Here is a 21,173-nt window from a genome sequence, read left to right as displayed (position 1 = left end):
TCTGTGCACGCTGTAGCTGTTTGTCTTCTATGAAGATAGTTAGCTACACAATAATTTCTGAATTTTAATTTAAATAAACACAAAGCAGTTATGTCTATTTACTCTTCTGTATTGAATTACAATTGTATGTATTCTGAGTCAGGATGCTACATCAAGGTGATGAAACAATAGAGAATTTAAAGGAGATGTAGTTAGATGAATATGGTTCCTGGGATAGGGTTTTGTAATAAATTATCTTAATATCAGTGTACTTAACTATCTGAATGAAGTTGTGACATTATTCTTACAACCTTCAAGTTCATATACAAATTGAAATAGCCCTATACTCTCCAGCTGCTAACTTATACTCACAAGTTAAAGTGGAGCCTAGAGTCTAACCTCTAGGCTCTGAGCTGCAACTCCTTTTCATCCAGTGGTTGTAACTCATGCCAGTTATTCACTGGGTTGTCCTTAATTCAGCCCACTTGCCTCACTAGCACCTGAATTTTCTTCTTCTTGAAACATGTCATCTGACCACCGCAAGACTTTTTCTTTCTGCTTCCTGTACCATCAGGTGATATTGCAACATCATCAATTGATAGCAGATTCCATCTTTATCCTTACCTTATTCACATCTTTGCTACTTACCTACAGCTTGATTATCTGTATGTGTAGTGCTGCAGATGTTCTCTAATGGGCTTCTTGCTTCAGTCTCATCACTCCCAAATTTTACATTGCATGAGACATGTTGTGTTCAAAATAAATTCTCTGTAGCTCCCTGCATCTGTAATCTCCTGTTAAAATGCTGTGTTTTCCATCCTTTTATGGTCTTATATGGGTTTCACTCTGGTTATAGCACATCAGTGCTTGTATGGCAGCATCCAGTACTGTTATTACAGTTAACAGTGAAAGTGGTTATGGCTATGCTGGTTCTGGCAATTCCTGTACAGAAGTATATTGCAGTATGCAGAGGAGACCTGCTCTTTGGTGCTGCGAAGGTATATGCAATGAATACCAAGAAAATAACTTCTTTTTATTTTGTATTTTCATGCAAGTACTTTTAGTCTTGAGAATGTATAGCTCTGAATTCGGCTAGGAAAAACCAGTAGTTAATGTCCTGACATTCTTCCTGCTTCCTCTTCTGCAAGAGAAGTCTTAACTGTAGATGTCCAGTTTTCTAGTGTGTAGTACTAGAACATTATTTTAAAATTGCAGCACCTGAGGGTTTTGATTTGGTTTTGAGTTTGCTAAGTCTTGTGCAAAATGGAAAGATGTAAACTTATGACCATGCTAATTTGCATTCTTGAGTAAATGACTTACAAAATCAGCACAGAAGAGCTGTTATGAGCAGAAAATGTTCTCAACCTGAAAGTTTGTCTTGGTGGGAAAGACTGATTTGCCAGCCTTTCACTTCTGACGGATAGCGCTCCAGATTCTCTGTGCTTTCATGACAGTACATGCTTTGTTAATGGCAAGAATACCCTTAGAGAGCATAGTGTAAATTATGGAAGCTCTGTTTTAAGGGAAGACTTGAAATGAATCAAAAAATTTCCTTTTTTTTTTTTTTTTTCTCTAGCTTTCTTGCTTAAGCAAGCACTGCAGGCTCCTGCGGCAGCTACCTGCCACGACCTCAAGCAGACAAAATGAGCCGGCTAGCACTGTCTGTGTGAGGCCAGGTGGCCGCCACGTGTGTGGGCACCCCAGGGGAAAGGCGTCTGCCACCCTGGTAGTGCTGAGTGCCGCAGTTTGGTAGCAAGGACACTTGTTTGCGAGCCCAAAGAGCTTTTATTCCCCCAGGCGTGGTCAGAACAAAGTGCTCTCCGAGGATGCAGTGAGACAATGCCGAGGAAGCAAAGGATGGCAACAGGTTAAATAGGGGGTGAGCAGACTTTGTGAGCCTTTGTGGTGAGCAGAATAGGGGGTGGAAACCTGGCTTGCCCAATGGGGACAAACGATAGAGAAATGACATAGATTATAACAACCAATGGTAACATAACAGAGGTGAGCATAAAGTCCTGGGACGAATAGAAAGGCTGTGGGTGATTGATACAGAACTTCCTTGAAGAAGCTGGGGGTAGTTACAGGATTGACACCTGACAAGGAGTGACAAACCTTGACTGATGGGACTAAATAAGGAGAAAACAGGGCGAGGTGAGGAGATTGACAGGTAACTGTGGATCCGAGTGGCAGGAACTTCCAGGGTAAACAACTTGGAACAAACCACTGTGAGGGGAAGAATAGGGGAGTACAAGGAACAAACCTAACTAACATTAATAAAACATCTGTCTAAATAAAACCAACCCACAACAGGCTCCTAATCTATCTGGAAGAAAAGCTAAAATGAGTAGAAGTGCTGATTTAGGATTTCAGGCAAAGCATGTCTGTTAAAATGTTAAGGCGTTTCAGTCACAATGGATACAAAGCATAGTTTACAGATTGCAGAACAAACAACATTTGTTGGACCTTACATTGACCATAGATTAACAATTTATGTCGCCAAAGGATAAAAATCAGTCTGAGTAAATGCCTAAGGATGTAGAGTACACAGGGAGCAATCACTGGAGAGACACAGACACCAACATCAAAGACAAGGATAAAGGACTGTGAAGCTATGGAACTAGGAGCTAGGATTCATTGGGAATCCAGAATACAAGGAAGCAACTGGGAAGAAAATAGTAGACAGATAATGGTAGCTAGCTTGGGTTTTAGTGAGATCTAAGGACAATAAAGATTGGACAGGCTACAGGAGAGAGGTGTTCTTCTAAACATGTATCATTTCATACCTTGTTACCATGATAGGCGGTTAGATTTTAAGTTAGTAAGTATCTAGTACTTGTTGAGTTTCCTCCTAGGATACTTTTTGTTTAGAATACCTTTTTTTTTTTTTTTTTTTTTTTTTTTTTTTTGGTGGGGTTTTATTTTGGTGGGTTTTTTTGTTTGTGTTTTTTTTTTTTTAATTTTGTTCTGTTAAAGCTTTTTTTTTTGAAGTTGGCCTTTTTTTTCAGCATAGTAAGAACCATAGGCAGAAAATTAATATATCTGTGTAACTTTCTGACTGTTCTACGTTATAGCATTTCATGTTTCTTTTTAACATATAAATTGCAGTCCACTTAGTAAGTAAAATGGATTACTTATGGTAACTGTGACTAGTCAGACAACCAAAATCCTTGCCAGAGCTATTCTAGAGGCTTTTAAAAATCCTATTAAAAGATTTTGTATGCAGATGGTAGAGAGAGGATTAAAAAAAAAAAACAAAAAAACAAAAAACAAAACAAAACAAAAAAAAAAAAAACAAAAAAAAACAAAAAAAAAACCAAAAAACAAAGCATGCCAAGGGCAGTTTGCTCTGAAGACAGCAGCTGTAGCTGAAATTTCTCTGCTTTTTTGTAAATAAAAGTAAATTTCTAAAGAATCTCAAGTTCTTGGAATGAATTTAGGAATAGGAATCATGAAGCCTTACATATATAATGCAATTATGATTATGCTAATTATAACAATATATATGTCACAATCTTGTTGTAAATGTTAAATTCAAAGAGTGTGTTAGTTATAAGTGTGAACCGCTAGGATCAGAAGATCCAGTTTTGTTGTATGTGGGTTGTAGAGTGCATAATGTGACCTTTTAGCACCTCTCACTACTGGTTATTGAGTAAAATCTAAAGAAGTTTTACTGTTCAGAACCTACAGTGAATTTGCAGTTTGAATTAAAACAGTATTTATCACATCTGTAAAACTATATTTATCACAGCTGCAAGTGGAACTTCCTTAATAAAAGCAAAGCTAGCTTGGAATTCCTAATGCAAAGTTGGACTACATAGAAAACTGCATTTTTTGAAGTGTGTTGCATGCAGGATTTCATTTATTTACCCAGTTTTTAGCTTTCTAATGGTACTATATGAAAAGATTGCTTTGTGCTTGTGCCTAAAAAAGCCAAAGTTATGAATACCAAGAAAATTACCTTGCTAATATCATGTAAGTTACATGCTATTGCTTTTTTTTTTAAATTAAAAATATACAAAGTACATACTGGAGATAAAAGCTGTTGACATTTCATCCAGCCATTCTGTTCTAATTCAGTATTGACATTTGCTACCTTGTCAGTAAAATCTTGAAGATTCTTCAGTGTTGCGGTCCACGGTAGTGGTGGACACAACCTTCCCCAAGAGTGTCTTGCGCCAATGGGTAGGAGCCATGACGGCACCAGCACACACAGACACACACACGAAACAACTCAACAGTGATGACACAGGAGGGTCCAGGCATGGAGTTCCAACATGCTTTATTTCAGGCCATGCTGAAGTCATCCAGGAGCCAAAGACAGGAAATAAAGGAGGGTCTAGGATATAAACACAGAGAGAGGAAGAAAGAGGGGACAGAGGAGAGCTCAGGGATCCAGTGATCTGAGGGTTCACGAGTGGTACGCAGGGAAGAGACCAATAGGGAATGCCAGTGTGGATAGGTGGAGACATAAACCAATGGGAAGACAGGGAAGGGAGAACTAACTAGAACATGAACATATAAGGGTAAAAGGGGTAAGGAAGGCCAATGGGCTAATGGGGAGGACAGAACTGGGACAAATTAACATTTGTTGCAGAGCGCCTTGGGGGAAGCGTCTTTCCTCACCCTCAGCTGTGAGGAATGCCCAGAGCCTAAGGTGCCTCTCTCCAGGAAATTGTTGTTGTATTTCCCCAGTAGAGTCACAGACCTCCACACTTCAGAGTCTTAAGAGAAAAAAAAAAAAAAAAAAAAATCATAATTTGAACAGTTTATGCCCTTTGGTTTGTCTCTGCAGAGGACAGTTGTGTATGTACTCTCCTTATATCAATCTCATTTTCTTCTTCACGGATTAAAACAGTGCCTACAGTTTTTGGATCTCAGTCAATATACCTAAAAATTCAGTGTTTGGGAGCTGTTGAAAAAACTTGTCAGTGTAACTGTGTATTTTTAAAAGCAGCTGTAATCAGTATTTTTGTTATAACAAATTCTGATTTGCTGGTTAGTTTTGTATTATAGATAGTGCTTACTCTTTTCCTGAAACCTTTTTGCCTAAATGACTGTTTATAAGACTCTAATTATCTTAGCGATGTATACATACTTGAGAATTTTTACCTCATGAGCAGCAAACTATCTGAATTGCTTACAACTACCTCCATCATTGCGTGTTCCAACATTTAATTATACAACTTTCCTTTCTGGCACCATAGCAATACAGATGAAGGATTTCTTCACTGAAGTGTTAAGCTCAGCTGCCTTATGGCAGGTAGAAAACTGTTCCTTAAACAGCAATTTATTCCTCCTTTCTACATGCACAGTTCTTGTTCAGCCTGCCAATACTCTTTGAAAATTTAGGGGTCTTTGAAAAGTTTAATCCTTCTTGGAAATCAGATTACTGAAAGGTAGCTGTGGAAGACTGCAATAGGAGATATTTTCAGTTTCATGCCATTGATTTCTGTTTCCTGTTAATAAAAAGACAAGTGAAAATAACCTGTTTTGTGGATAAATATTTGTAAATTTCTAGATAAATTAACTATTTTCTGGGTAAGTAACTATTTGGTGATCTAGCTCCTGTGGAGGCACTTCTTTTGGAATCTTACATGAGCCTTACTCTTTGGGTCTTTCAATCAAGCTTCTTCAACTATCTTGGCATTTAAAGATGGCTCCCGCTGTAGGTAAATTACCTGTAGAATAATTTTCTGCTTTTTTCTATTATGAACAGACAATTAAAGTGTTGTTAACCTCATCTTTCTCTTCTCACACAAGAGTTCCAAGCGAGAGTGGAAGCCTCTGGATGACCACAGCTGCACAGATGTACCATGGCTGTTCTTATTCATCCTCTTCTGCATAGGAATGGTAAGTAAAACTCAGATGATTTTGTAAATGTTATATCATTAAAGAGTTTACATTCATAAGAAAGGAATTTTAAAACCTGTCAATAACTTCATCACTGGCAAAAATCAGGATAAAGCATCATCTATAGAACAGAAATGGGTACATATCAAAGGCCTTTGGTGGGGATCCATAATTTATTGTTGGTGTCAATTCTTGCTTCAGCTTCTCTTCCCCTGAAACTGTGGTCTCAGTGGTAAATGTTTTTTCAGTGAGGTGAATTATCACTTGACTCATGTTCCTTATACATGTCCCAGAAATGAGAGCTGGGTGTCTGGTAAGCAATTCTGTGAATCACAGTAAACTCTTTATTGTGAGAAACAAAAATTAAAGACTGTTAAAGAGTTAACTGAATTTTTGTTTATTTGTTAATTAATTTATTTTTATTGTATGCTTAGTAGAAGCAGCTATTGTTAAAAACCATATTACTAATGATAAGATCTTTCTTTATAAGTTTTAACAGTTCTGTCCTCTGTGATGAAACCATCACCTTTTTCAAGTCAGCCTCACAACTCTACCCTTTTTATTAAAGGACCAAACCTCCAAAACCTGCAGATTAATGTAGAAGTACATTTCTTTCCATCTTGTTTTGTTTCATGGACCTATGTTTGCTACTCTTCTTAAACAGAGAATGTCCATTGCTGTCTTGTACTGCTGTGTTGCAAACAGGTGTCCTTAGGGGGGGGTTGGGACTTAACATGCTCTCAGATTCCTTTTCTGCTCTCCCTTGCTCTCTGGTGTTAGGAATAATTCCACTGAAAAATTTCTTCTACTTTCCCCAGGGTGTTTTTCAACGGTTGGGCTTCAAATGTAAAAGTTATAATGATTATTTAAAATCATATCAATTATGTTGTCACTGTAATGTGAATATCTTAAAATTGCAAAAAGCACAGCGCTTCCTGAAACAACTCTTTTGCATTTGGTTTCTTTTCTGGTTTTGTCAATGTTCCCTGATTATTCGGTTATACTTACCTGTTCCCCCAATTATAAATTCGTTTTCTTACACAAGTGTCCCAAATTTTCCTGTCTAAGCAATGTAATATACAGAGCAATCATCTGACTGGGTCACATAGTTACCGTTCTAGGAGACTTCACTTGCAAGGTGAACCACCTACATTTTCACTGTTCCATGCCAACGTCATTACCTGTTGTCATCATTTCATCTGATCCTGCCACTGCCATCTGTTGCTCCATGCACTTGTCTCAGCTGTTTATTCCACTTCTACTTGTCAAATCTTAGCCTGTCTCACATGTAAAATCAGTTCCTTGGTGGTAGTGGAGTGAACTGATAGTTCATTTCTCCCTGTCAGTGGTTTGCTAATGAAGTTTTTGGTCTAGTCTCTTGTTTGCACAATCATTGCCTTAATCTTGGTTTTGCTTGTGAAAAATCTCTGAAAGTTCACAGCAAGACCTACCTACTTAGGGTATTTTCCATATTACTTGGATGGTCTGAACCATCTTGCTTTGCATCTGTTTCTTTCCTGCATTTAAAACCAGCGTCTGAAACCATAGTGGCCTTGACCTGGTCACTTGCTTTAAGAGGATTTCTTTAAAAGAATTTTGTGTTAGATAGGCCTCTTCATTCCAGCTCATGTTTGAAAGTACTTAATTTAAAGGAAAGAAAAAAACTCTGAAAGCAAGAAGATCTGGATTGTGTGGAATTGTCTAAGATGCATAGCAATCTGTCACAACTCCATCTCTGCTTGTAGATCTCCTTCACTTCCTGCCCTTGTGCACTTGCTGACCTCTCCCTTCTGCTTCATGCCCACTTGCTGACAGTATGACTTTCAAATAAATCACATAGGGGAGTCATAACTCTGCTTGTATAATATCCAGTATTAGATGTCTGAATCCCCTTTTAGCTTGCGTTCAGTTTTATTATTGCACAACAGTTCTCTCTGATAGTCCTTGTCTTTCCCTCTCCAGTCTGAAAGAATTTTTAGACAACCTCTGCTCAGAAATAAATTAATAAAACTGACTTTTCCCATCTTTCAAACAGAATATTGCTAAACTGTGGGGTTTTTGTATTCTTCCAGGGTTTTATCTGTGGCTTTTCAATAGCTACAGGAGCAGCTGCAAGACTGCTTTCGGGATATGACAGTTATGGAAATATTTGTGGACAGAAAAATGTCAAGGTGGAGGGAATAGTTAACAGTGGTCTGGACCTCACACACAAGAAGTAAGTATGTGATACAATTTTTGCATTGTCTAAACCAGGAAAGGCAAAAACTTTCTTTGAAAGCGGTTTTAAATAAGGTGGCAAAAGGGATGTGTTAACTCATTCCTACTTGTCCTTTGAAACTTTTCTCACTTAGATGACAGCAATCTTTTGTAACAAGTGGCAACACTAGACTATATGTTGGCAGATATGCAATATGAATACAGCTAAGACATTGAGAAATTACTTTTTCTCAGTATCCATTTCATGTAGGATATTGTACTAGGCTGATGAAAAATCTTGTTTGTTAGAGTTTAGGTGTGGCAAGTATTCTCAGATTTGGGAGCAGGCTTTGATATCAGTGTTTGCTTTTGATGTTGTATGCTCGGTTTCTGCTCCTAGGTGTAAGGGGAGATGAGATATATCTGGCGCATTAGAATAAGACTTTAAAATTTAAACTGTAGGCATAATGTATGTATGTGACTTTTGGAGAAAATGCACAAAACTTTAGAGGTGCGCACAGCTTTGATTAAGCATTGTCCTGTTAAATCTCATACTCAAAGTTCAGGTATTTCCTATCTGTTGTACAGGAAGACATCACACTTTACTCAGACAAGCTCAGAGTCCTTCTGTACAATTTGGGAGGGGCCAAAGACAGGAGACTTGAGAGACTTGGGAGACTCTGTTTAGCTTAGTACAGTGATATTAACTTACCAAAAAAAGTGGTTTTTTCACCATCAATTACTTCAAGGAGCTAAAAAGTTACTAATTTTTGAGTATGATAGCCTTTTGCTTCACACTTTCAGACTAACAGAAAATTGATGATTTTCATAAGTTATTTTGGAAGCATGCTTCCCTGAGATCTGCATATTTTGAGTTGCTATTCTAAAGACTTCTATCTCATTTAAGATTTAATGCAGTTACATGATTGGTGATTACCAGAATGGTTTGAGATAAATAAAATGTCTGGAAATTTTTACTGATATCTTCTGTCAGAAAAATAATTTCTTAATCTAATCTGATCTTTCAAGAAAGTTGAAAGGCTTAAAGTTTATGCAGCAGAATTTTGCTACTTTTTACAGAAACATTTTAGCACTTTCTAAACCCATGTGTATACAGTACAGAATTGTGATTCTAGTGTTCTGAGAAAAAATGCAAATTTTAACATCATAATTTTAAGCTTACCCTTAGAAGGAAATGGTGTCTGAGTTCATGTGAAGGTAGAGAAATTCAGCCACCTTATTGCAATTTAATAATTAATATTAGTCTTCTACATGTGACATAAGTCAGACCATCACGTAGGGAAACATCTACCACTAAGTAAATTCATCATTTAAATGCAAGCTCAAAAGACAGCAGATAAAAAAAGACACAGCTAATTGACAGAGCCTGTTGTTTGTCAAGATGTCTTAATGAGGTTCAAAAGAATTATGCTTTTCTAACAAAGATATTATAGCTGGAGGCGTGATCTAAGCAAGTTAATAGATACACAGATATGTGTTATAATCATCTCTATTTGATTAAGAGAAAACCCCCTAGGGCAGATTACTCTTTAACCGTTCGCAAGAAGTGCCTGGTATAGTCCAAGGTGTCCAGTTTTGGAAGTGATTGGTTCTTATATAAGTGATGATCCTTCCTTCTCTCACACCTCATAGTTCCTTCTGAAAAATTGCCAAGCAAATTAAAAAAGCTATCTGCTTTGCATCTGTGTCTAGCAGATGGAGTTCCTACAGTGTCTGAGGTGGAGTTCATGGGAGTATTTAATGCTATTTTTATAGGAGCACTTAGCAGACAGACAGTAAAAATAAACTCTTCTTCGTGCCTGTACATTTCAGTTTGTGTAGAGAAAGAAAAGACTTTAAAGCTCCACAAATGTGGCTCTGGAAACATGAAGTTATTCTAATTTCATTTTGCTTGCAGGGTAATTCCATTTTCATTTCCTAGTCCAAGGGCTGAAAAGCTATATCATCTGTAAGAGTAACATTATCTTCCTTGTATATGACAGAAACCCATAAGCACTGTAATGTGGAAGTGAAATTGATGTGGTCTATGTGGATATGGAAATCCAGTGGTAAAGGTAAAGAGCAGAGTTCTCACAGGGATGTGATTTGCTCTGTGTACATCAGATATGCTGAAACCTGTGAGATGAAGTATTGGGAAGGAGGATTTTACAGCCTGGTCTCATGAACAAAGAGTGGATCAAGCATCCTTTTATTTTTACAAAGTAACCACAATACACTTTAATAGTCTGTTTTCTACAGTCAGACATAAGACAATTCTCTAGATCTGGCAATGAATTCTAATTAAGCCTATTTGCTTCAAGTAAGCTTCTTGCTTTACAAGTTCTGGTAGTTACAAAGAGTTAAAAAATGGCCTTTTATTTGCAAATAAATGATAATCACAGCACCCAAAAGCAAATCTCTGAAGTGCTAGTTCAGTCTGGTTTTTGATCACCAGTATGTTGCTATTTGGACAGAATTCAGTTTGTGCTGTCTACTCAAGTACTAGGAGATGTGCATATGATGCTATAGAGAATAGTTAGGGTGGCATTCTGCCTGAGCACATGCCTTTGACCCCAGGAAATGCTTGAACTTTAGGTAATGGGAAAATCCAGGTTTTCAGGATGGTTTGCAGCATGTACACAGATAATTTGGTTGAGTGAAACTGTATATGCCCTACTGATGAAGAAATTTTTGACACTAGATTCTCATCTCCATTAGATGGCACAGGTCAATTATGATGTCTGATAGCTCAATCTGTGTGCCTTGAAAAAAGAGAGCCTGAACAAAGAAATACCTGGGGAATTATTAATATGAGCACTATTAGGGCCTGGAGTGGTCTTGCTTTTCATTGGTTTGCTGTTGTGTTACCAGGTGGTTGCCATTACTCTTTTCCTGAAACCTTTTTGCGTAAATGACTGTTTATAAGACTCTATAATGACTCTGTGGTCATCTTCATACCCTCTTAGGCTGTTTTTTGGGGAAGTTTTGCTTGGTTCTCTACTCCGTGTTGCAGTATGGTCATTACAGTTCATATAACATGCCCCATGGGCTGTACACTCTAGTTGCTAATTTTTAGGTTAATATTTAAGATGCTAGCTTTGGCTAAGTGTTATTAATGTTCAGATTACTAGCTCTCAGTTTCACCTTATTGCTCTACAGCTACCTAAAAGGATGGAGGAATCAGTCTCCTCTCCCAGGCAACAAGCGACAGGAGAGGAAATGGTCTCACACTGCAAGGGGAGGTTTAGATTGGACATTATGACAAAGTTTTTTTGCCAAAAAGGTTATCAAGCCTGGGAAGTGGTTAAGTCACCATTCCTGGAGGTATTTAGAAGATGTGTCAATTTGGCTCTTAGGGACGTTTAGTGGTGGACTTGGCAGTGCATTTACTGTTAGAGTAGATGATGTGAAGGGTCTTTTTCAACAAAAATTATTCTATCATTCTAATTATGCCTTGTTTTACTTTAAAGCTATTCCCCCTTATCCTTTCACTATTTGCCTGTGTGAAAAGTCACTTTGTCTTTTACAGAAGCCCCCTATAAATACTGGAAAGCTGCCAAAAGGTCTCCACAGCCTTCTCTTCTCCCAGATGAACAGCCCCAACTCTCTTAGCACATCTTCATATGCTCCATCCCTCTCATCATTTTCATGGGTCTTCTCTGAACTGTTCATGTCTTTCCTATACTTTCCTCCAGGCATCCTGGAGCTGGGTGCAGCTGGGGAACCCCCCTGAGGGCAGAGTTGCCTTGCTAGTCATGCTTCTTTTCATGAAACCCTGGTTACAGCTGGCTTTCTGGGTTGCCGGTGTACATTGCCAGGTCATGTCCAATTTTTCATGCACTGGTACCTCCAAGTCCTTCTCTACAGGACTGATACTTCATAGAGATGCATAAACGTGCATATGTTGTAAGTCTACTATATTGATTTTCAAATAGCAAGCATATTTTCATTTGCAGTGTTGAAGCATCTCTAACAATATGATTACTTAGTTTATGTCTGTCTTTGTATTGCTGATATGTTATTTCCTTATTAGAAAACTAGTCTATTGCTGATTGCAAATAACTGAAATTGCAGCACAAAGCATGTAATGATATTCTTCTAGAGGGAAACAAAACGTGTCATGTGGTGACACAGTATGAAATTTTCTGCAGTAAAATCACTTATTTTCTACATGTAAGCTTTAGAAACAAAAAAAAAATTAACTTTTCTTCTGTAATGCTGGTTCCTTGAATTTTGGTTCTTGTTTTAGCTGCAATGAAGTAAAATAATCTTACTTATCTTACTTGTGTCTTCCAAGGCCACAGATTTGATAGCCTGGAGTTTTCTGTGCAGCTCTTTTCAGTGCACCATACAATGCAGTGTTTGAATTACGTGTGCTGTTTAAGGCTATGTCCACACTTCTGTCAAAACTGTATAGGATGCTGTAATTGCATTGTATTTCTAAACTTCCAGGTTTGAGTTAGAATTGTAGCATTTATTTTACAAAATATTCTGGCAATTAAAATGATAGCTTGACCCTTGAATTGAAATCATGGTAGAAGTGGGATGAGTTTTAACTTGCTAATAGTGACATTCCTGATTTGGTTTCCTTAGGGAAATTCAGAGGACCCTCTTGTCCAGGAACTGGAATCCAGTCCTACAGCTCCCTGAGCCCTGGGTCTCTTCCTAGGCTGAGGGATGTGGATGGACAGTAACATACAGGACATTGACGTAGCTGGTTACACAGACTGGCAGTGATAAGGTGTGCCTTCAACAGTGGTACTCACAAGCACAGCCCACCATGTCCCCTCCTCCTCACAGTGACAGAAAAAGAGGGGCTGACAGTGGCAGAAGGTCACTAGGCACACACGTGGCACTTTTCAGGTCCACAAGCTCACATACATTTGCAGATTCTCCAAGTACTAGCAGAGCGCCTTATCTACCCTTATGGGTTCCCCCTTCTCATCAGCTGATCCAGTTTGGTGCTAAGTACCAAACACTTACACACTGATTCCACAAGCATCCCAGACCCACAGTTTCCCCCAGATAACACCACAGACCCTCTGCCCACCCAACACTTCTCACCTAGAGCTCCCTATTCACCATCTCATATGGCTTGGAGTTTGCTAGTGAGCTATACCAGAAGCTGGACTCAGTGATTCTTGTGGGTCCCTTCCAACTCAGGATTTTATATGATTCTATAATTTGCATAGATCATTCTGGAGAAGGTACAGGTGCTCAGCCCCATCAACAGCCAGCATCACAAGAGCAGTGACCACCTATGCTGAGTCTCTTACCTCTATAGCTGTTTTTTTTGTGGACACACATTGTTCCCACCCCGGCAGCTCATTGCGAAGACCCTTCCCTGACACTGGCACTGAGACCCCACTCACTTTGGTAGCTAAAACCACAGTCCTGTGTCACCTAAACTCCTGGTCTGATTCCAGCTGCTGGCACCAAATCCCTCACACCCATGTCAGTCCCCCCAGTAGCTGCCATTTAATCCCTGTAGCACTTGCAGCTTCCATGCACATGGGATAGAGACTGGAATTATGCAGAGAGAGAGTTAAAAACTTTAGTAATAGGACAAGATAGACTGCAGTGATCAGGTGCTGAGGTTAGACAATGTACTGACCAACATCAACTTGCATGTAAGTTTTCCCTTTTACACCCCTGTCTGCTACCCTTCCCCGTGCATGTTCTCTCAGCTGCTGGCAGGGTCCCACTGACCCCTCCTACATTCTGCACTTACAAGTTTGCATCCCTATCAATCACGAAGTCCCCATCTGCAGTTTCTTGACAGCCCATCAGTTATTGCAATTAACTGGGTTTCTTTCTGATTATTGTTTTTATTAACATTAAGCGGATACATTTTCTGTCTATCTCCCTCCTTTTCCTTTTCTCAATTTGGCAAAGTCCTTAACCAGATATTCTTACTGAGAAATCACCATTTTCATAATCCTCATATCCTTACCAATTAGTGAGACTGACCAGATTTGTTCCCATCCTAGCCTCCCTTGCCATATCAGTCAAGTTTGACTCTGTATGTTCTGCTTTGTAGCTCCTTTGACCAAATACCCTTAGAGAAGCAGACACTCTCCTGCCATGTACCCTTATTGTATGGGGTAACAACTGGAGGAACTTCAATTAAAACAGCTATTTTATGTCCTGGTATCAACTCAAGAGTATTTTCTTTGAAATTAAGGGAAAACTGAAGTTAAGGGGAAAATTGCTTGCATATGGTTACTTTTACTGTGTGGGCGTGACAGAATTTTAATGTTTACACTTGTTTCTCAGACTTCAGTGGTCTGTCTGTGAAGTCCCGAGATGTGTAGTGTGTAATAAGTAAAAAATAAATAGGGATGGATAATTTCACCAAGATGTTGAAAAAAAAAAAAAAAGGCATGTTTTAAGAATACAAGTAATCTATTACCATGTTACAGTTGATTTAGACAGCATGAGTTTTGATGGACTTCTAAGGAAGACTGTACTATGTAGTAATCATTCTTGTACACTGACATTGGGTAATAGAAAAGTAGACAGCAAGAGGACTTAAGTCTTTCTAGGAGCAAGAGGGATTTTTACCGTTTACAGAATGAATTCCCATCATGAGGACTACACAAAATAGAAATGACATTTCATATGGCAGATTTCTGGTGTTTTCATATGATGATGTTAGGTAATATGAAGGGAATATTTCAATGCATTGTACATCAGCAGAATTGTAGGGATTGAAGAATTGTTCAACTTTCAAAGAGAAAAGAATCTCTATTATACCATCAGTGGAAATTCTGTAGGGTTAGTGTTTGTCATAAAGCATATATAGCCAGGAGATGTTAGTTAATATACTTTATACATTGGCTTTTTAAATGACATTCATTGTAAAAAGTTAGCAAGTGGAATATCTTTAAAATACTGCACTTAAATATTAGATAATTCTACTTAAAGTATCTGAAGGCAGTTTATTTCTAAGTAAATACTAAAATAATCAGTGGAAAATCAATCTATAGTAAAAAGCTGTTCTTGATTACTAGTATTATGTGTATTCATTAATATAGCTGTGGACCTTTTGTTTTTGCAGAATAAGAGTGACTTTATTTGTTTTTGGGTCTTTTTTTAAAAAAAAAATTGAATTCTCTAAGTCAAGTTTAAGGTTGGAGTAAAGGTTTTTCAATGTTTGGACTCATATCTGCAAAGAGGCATGGTAGGACTACTGCTGTTTTTATGAGTAGCACCATTTGAATGGACTTGAATCAGGTAGAGTTAAATATCCTTTTTGTGTGACCCACAGGTATATGAATGCCAATACATTTGTTGTGCATATGTTGAGTACATAAATTCTTTTGATCCACACAGTTACAATAATATAAAATGTCATATGTTTCTGGGTAGACTGAATCACTCAGTCTTGACTGAATCCCATAGTTTGAAATTTTGTTCAGTGTAATTGTTAATTAATATAGAAGTAATTTATCTTTTTTCCTTCCATAGGTATGTATTCTTCTTGGATCCATGCAACATTGATCTAGTACATCAGAAGATTAAGTCTATTGCCTTGTGTGTATCAGCTTGCCCAAGGAAAGAACTGAAAACTCTGACTGATATACAGAAATTTGCAGAAACTAATGGTATGAATAAAAAAGGTTTCATATTTTTGCAGGATCTGAAAAAATACTCATGCATTAGTGAGCTAAAAATGAAATATGTATTAAGAAATATGAATGGAAATAATATGCTCTTTTCATTAAGCTAAAACATTACTGTATCTTATAGTATGATAGGCAGTTTGGAAAGATTATTTTTTAAAATAGAAGTACAAAGTGTAACAAGCATTTGAGGGAATGTCTGACTATAAGTAACCAACCTTTGGACATAGAAAATAAAGATATAAAATTAATTTGAGGAAATTTTAGCAGTTTTTAGCTATTCAAATGGGAACATTTTCCTAATGTGTGGGAACTACTGTGAGGCATCACAGCTTTCACAGAGCTGCAGAAACAGCTACCTCATGTGATCTGTGCAATGTTGTCAATTACAAGTGAAAATAGTCAATATCTACACTTGCATTCTTTACTTCTTCTCTGAGCATGCTGTGTTTTTCTTAACTAATGCAGACCAGTTCTTTGTTAGTATGAAGTGAAGGCCATTTGTGGTGGAATTTAAGTACCTCTTGAAGCAATGGAATCCAGACATGTCTTTCTTTATCACCAACCAATTGTTTCTATAAATCAGATCTCTTACTAATTGTGCCTGACGTATGTTCAGTATAACTATCTTTTAAAGTACAACAAAAACTACTTCTCTTGAAAGATGCTATGCTATATCTTGTCCTCATGAGTCTTTGTTCTAATTCTATTTTCCTTAGGGCTTTAGATTTTAAAACCTAAAGATAATTTTTAAAAAATTAATATGACAGGCAATTTTTTTGGTTTCCAGAAGTTTGGTCAAAAGTATGAAAATTGGTGCTAGAGAAGGACAAAATCACGAATGAGTGCAATTCCTAATTTTCATTATATATTTGGCTTGTCAAAGATGGGTATTAGACTAAACTGAGCTTTCCTTTTATAGAGGAAGTCTCTGCATAACTGAAATTGCACCATTCAGAGACATATTGTCATTCAATATTGAAATGTTGTCATGGTTATATTCCTGCTTAAATTTTCACCAACCTATGGAAGGTCCAAAAAAATGATGTTTTGCAGCAAATGAACAGCTTAATTGTTGATTATTTTAACAGTTGCATTTATATAGTAATAAAGTTCAAGTGTGACTCAGCCTTTTAGCAGAGCAAGAACAGTGAATTAGTAGCAAAACTCTAATGCTCAGTAAGCAGAATAATTTTTCTGAGATCCAGTTTGTAACTATGATAGTGGATTTAAATTAATTAATACTAGGATTAGGTTTGGCAGTCCATTTTAAGTAACCATTGACTCCTGTGTAAAAATAATAATAGTAATAATGAAATGCGAGGACTTTGAACATGACTGCAAAGAGTTCAACTTCAATTTCTGTGTTTGTGATGATGTATAGTTAGAAAATAGAGTTCAACTGTCAAGTTCTGAGGAGGGTATATTTGTTTGGTTTTGTGATAATTGGTAATAAATTTTCTCAGGCTCACAACTTCTAACATTTAAAAAGAAAACCATCTCATAATGTTTTAAATGTATAGGTAAAGAATGCAGTCAGTTCTTAATTTTGTTCTGCTGAGCCTTTCTGAAATCTTTAACCCTTCCTGCATCCTGAAAACAGCAATTGTCTGGAGACAGACTGTGTAGGTTGTGGCATTTGCTTTTGTAGAGTTGGCCATTTTCACCTGGCTCAAATGCCATCTCTGAAATCACCTTACTTGTCCATGCACCTTGAAATTCTTAAAGGAATTATGGCTTAAGAAACCTTCCTCAACCCAAAGAAATCACCTGTTGTGCCTCAGTTGCCCATCAAGAGGTGGTGTGGTAAGTTCAAATAAATGTGTTTTTTAATCTAAACATTTTTATCAAGAGCTGGAACTTGTAAAACATATTAAAACATCTTTGTTTTGATTCGTGATTTTATCAGTATCACATATCAATTTGCAACTAGCTTAGCATTTATAGTATTTTTACTAAAGTGAGGCATGCAGTTGATTGCCTCAACACAAAAGGACAGAACTACCAATCCCAAAGATTCAGAACACACGTTTCAGAGCTCATGTTTGTTGTGCAGTTCTGCGAGTGAGATTATAAATAAGCATTTAGGGCAGGGAAAATGCTTGCTTGAGGAAAGAAGACCATTTCATGACAAAGCAGCCTTTTAGCTTTCTGAATCAGTAATGATGCCCTTGCTCTTCTGCTGTAGTTTGGGAAAAGGAGCTGATTTTGTGAATAACACAGCACCATTTCAGGGTGATAACTTCACTCCCACCCCTACCTCACTTGCCCTCTCACAGTCAGGTCCTGCATTTGCAGTACCTTTCCATCAAGAAAGAGAAGAATCCCATCCCTTGCAAAGCCAAGCTGATTTTAAGAAAAGAAGAAAGCATGTGCCTTTAATCTCTTCACAATAATCGACACCCAGAAAACTGGAACCAGCTGGGACCTTTTGCAAGAGGAGAAAAAAGGGAAAGAGAAAGCTGGGCACTTGGCCACTCAGATCTTTGACTTGTACAGACGTGCAAGCTGTAAAATATAGAAATATTCTGGAGCAACTCCTGGAAGTGGCACAGGAAGGTGCAATATTACCTGAGAAATGTTAAATCTCAAACATTAAATCTCAAACAGCCATACTGGAACTTGAGTTTGTAGAGCTAACGGCTAGACACATCTGAGAATGTTATATGTTGTGAACTGACTGCTGTTGCTCTCCCCAGGATTTTCTCACCCAGTAGAACACCTCAGGCACTGAGTACTTGTGATTCAGTGTTTTTGTTGGTCTTCACCCTTAAAAAATTATGTATTTTGAGTAGTGTGACTGAAAGCTGTTTTCCCCAGAAACCAAATTGATGCTTCAAAACTAAACATCCATGAAATACTGCAGTGATGTTTTCAAGGACTTGCTAAAGCATTTTGAAATATCCTTGAAGATATAATTAATCTATGACTGTGCCAAATGAATAATGAAATGTCATTATTAAAGAGAAACACTAGACAGGTGGCTATAATGTCTGTTTTGTTTAATTCAGTGATAACTATAGTGTCTACTCAGTGTGGGAACTGCTATTCCTATTCATTGTTTAAATAACTGGGTGCATGTTTAGAAACCTAAAATGAAATTTTTATTTTGCTGCATCTTGGCTGTCAGAATTCTGTAGCTAGACCAGGCTAGTGGTCTGTGTGGACATAGAGCCAGAGGGAATGCTCCATTAAGTTTGCTATAGAGACTGATCTGAAAGAGATCAATATAGGAAATCAGTCTGCTAAGTCAGAGCAGGTGATATCTCTGACCTATTAGAAGGAACCACAGGGGAAACAAAAGGATTTTTCTTTTGTCTGAAGATAATGACATATTCATGTGTCCCTTGACACTTTTGCAGTTTCTATTGGCACTTTGCTTTAGAAATAGCTGTTAGTGGGTCTCTGTGAGCTTCTGACATTTTTTGTCTGGTCTTGTTCCCCCTGCCTTTGTTTTCAGTGAAAGTATGCTGTTTAAAACTTTTAAATCCTTTGCTCATGATTTTCTTGAAGTACGAGGTACTGTGTTAGTTACAGCTACCTTATGCTTAAAGCAATTCTGCACCCACAGGTCTTTGGAAACCTGGGCATGTTAATTTTGAGTGTCATTTTTTTTAATCAACTAGAGTAAAAGTACATTATGAGCAGTTTTGAGATACAGAGTCATCTGTTGGTACTCTATCTTGTTACTTGACCTGTCCATCAGGTTTGTGTTGTATTGGAAATGTATCCTTTAGTTAGAATGAAATTGTTTCCTCAACAGAAAGTGCCAGCATGTGGAGTCCTCCAATAATGCTGTGTTGTGTTACTGATTGCATTAATAAACCATTTGGAAAGGGGAAGAAACACAGTGAGGTTATAAATCTTGTTATGACTACTGAATTATTTAGAATTATGTGGAATAAATATGCAGTGGAATAAAATGTCAAATCTAAAGGAATGCCCCCAGAATGAAGGGGTGGGAACCTATTGTTATGCATATAGTGTTTTAATTCAAAGTGGTTATTTATACTTGGGGGAGAGATTTGTGATCCTCAGTAGTTTCACAGAGGATTAAGTTGGAGGCACAGCATTGTCTGAAAGTGTAATTTTTATGAATTGTGAAGAGGGACTGCATTTTGTGTAAACTCCTGCTATGTTGGCATCATAAATGCTTGTGTTCTAGTCTTTTCTTTAATTTTTTTTTTAAACTTGTACACAAACATGCATATGTATATTCTCAGCATGTATTCACCTACTGTGTATATATATATATATATATATATATATATATGCTTACTGAGAAGGGAAACAAGCATTATCATTATAAAAGGATGAGTGATTTCCTCTGTCTGTAAAAGAGAAAACTATCAGGAAGAATAAATCATTAAATGCAGGAATATCTTAGAGAAGGTTGAAAAATTATTGTTCCTTCATCTCATAACCTGAGTAATGTGAAACTAGAGATCAAAATGAAATCACTAAGCATCAAAGAGACAGATTTTTCTGTACACAAGTTAGGGTTAATTGCCATGAGGATGTTTTAAAAACAAAAAAGATAAACTCTTAGAATAATTATCTTAGAATAGAAAATACAAACTCTGTTTGGGTATTTAGTTAGCACTGAAGAACATCCTTAAGTTTTAAGTTGTGCAGAGCTAAAGATACAGTAGGAGAAACATGTGCTACTTGACTAGATGGATTAATGTGATTCCAGAGTAGCTGATTTTATTTAACATTGGAAGAAATACGAGTCAAGGAATAGGTAAATTAATATTTTTCAATTCTCTGTACTGTTAATAAGAATAGGATAAAGTGAAGAGTGTTGTCTTATTTTTTTAATTACAACTCAAAATACATATATGTATAGATACATAAATCCTGAATCTATGATTTTCTTTTTTCCATACTCTTATTTGTAATAGCATGTTGTAATATCTATCACAGTAGTTCTCTTTGTGGTCTTTAATTCTAGAGATTTTGAAGATCTAACTAATGGGGTTTTGTGATGGATCTTTCTTGGAATATTCTTGCAACCATTGGAGAATGCTTACTTTCACTTCAGTTCCATATTTATCTATAAAAGCACCTGTAATTTCTCCTGCCCTTTGATGCTCATTGTTTTAAACAAGTGGTGATATGTCTCTCTGCAACAACTAGAACTAAAGATACATATAAATCTTACTTTTCTTTCTTTAAAAAACATGTTGTGCTTCTGGAAGGCAGCAGTGGGTAGCTGAAGTGAATGAAGCTTTTCTTTTCTAGAACAATTCTGTCATATTAATTTGAGAAGTCTTGACTGCAAAGTGGTCTGTCCTATGCCTTTTTGCTCATCCTAAGGCATCACTATTTTGCTAGGGTCCAGAAATCAGATTTCGGTGTCAAGGTTCAGCTCTATTCTTATTTGGTCTTCTATCTCTATTCCTGCTCAGTTTGCAAAAGTCATAGCAGCAATGTTTAGGTATGTTTGTGCAATCGTCTGGGGCTTTCACTTTATCTGATACTTTAGACCCCATTAAATCTCTGGCTAAGTGGAGTTCTTGT

The 21,173-nt window shown here is 37.2% G+C and overlaps 1 protein-coding gene across 1 annotated transcript in view; it reads left to right on the top strand.

The window, feature by feature from the left end:
* Positions 1-21,173, top strand: part of SLC44A1 (solute carrier family 44 member 1) — a 64,902-nt gene that overhangs the window by 11,082 nt on the left and 32,647 nt on the right. The window contains exons 2-4 of the mRNA XM_054003127.1: positions 5,740-5,829; positions 7,902-8,044; positions 15,496-15,632. Coding sequence (XP_053859102.1) covers positions 5,740-5,829; positions 7,902-8,044; positions 15,496-15,632 — 370 coding nt within the window. The remainder of the gene's footprint in view (positions 1-5,739; positions 5,830-7,901; positions 8,045-15,495; positions 15,633-21,173) is intronic.

This window comes from Vidua macroura, chromosome Z (genome assembly GCF_024509145.1).
Source record: "Vidua macroura isolate BioBank_ID:100142 chromosome Z, ASM2450914v1, whole genome shotgun sequence".
In the NCBI taxonomy this organism is placed as follows: domain Eukaryota; kingdom Metazoa; phylum Chordata; class Aves; order Passeriformes; family Viduidae; genus Vidua; species Vidua macroura.
The sequence above is the reverse complement of the archived record's forward strand: the minus strand, read 5'-3'. Positions and strand labels throughout refer to the sequence as shown.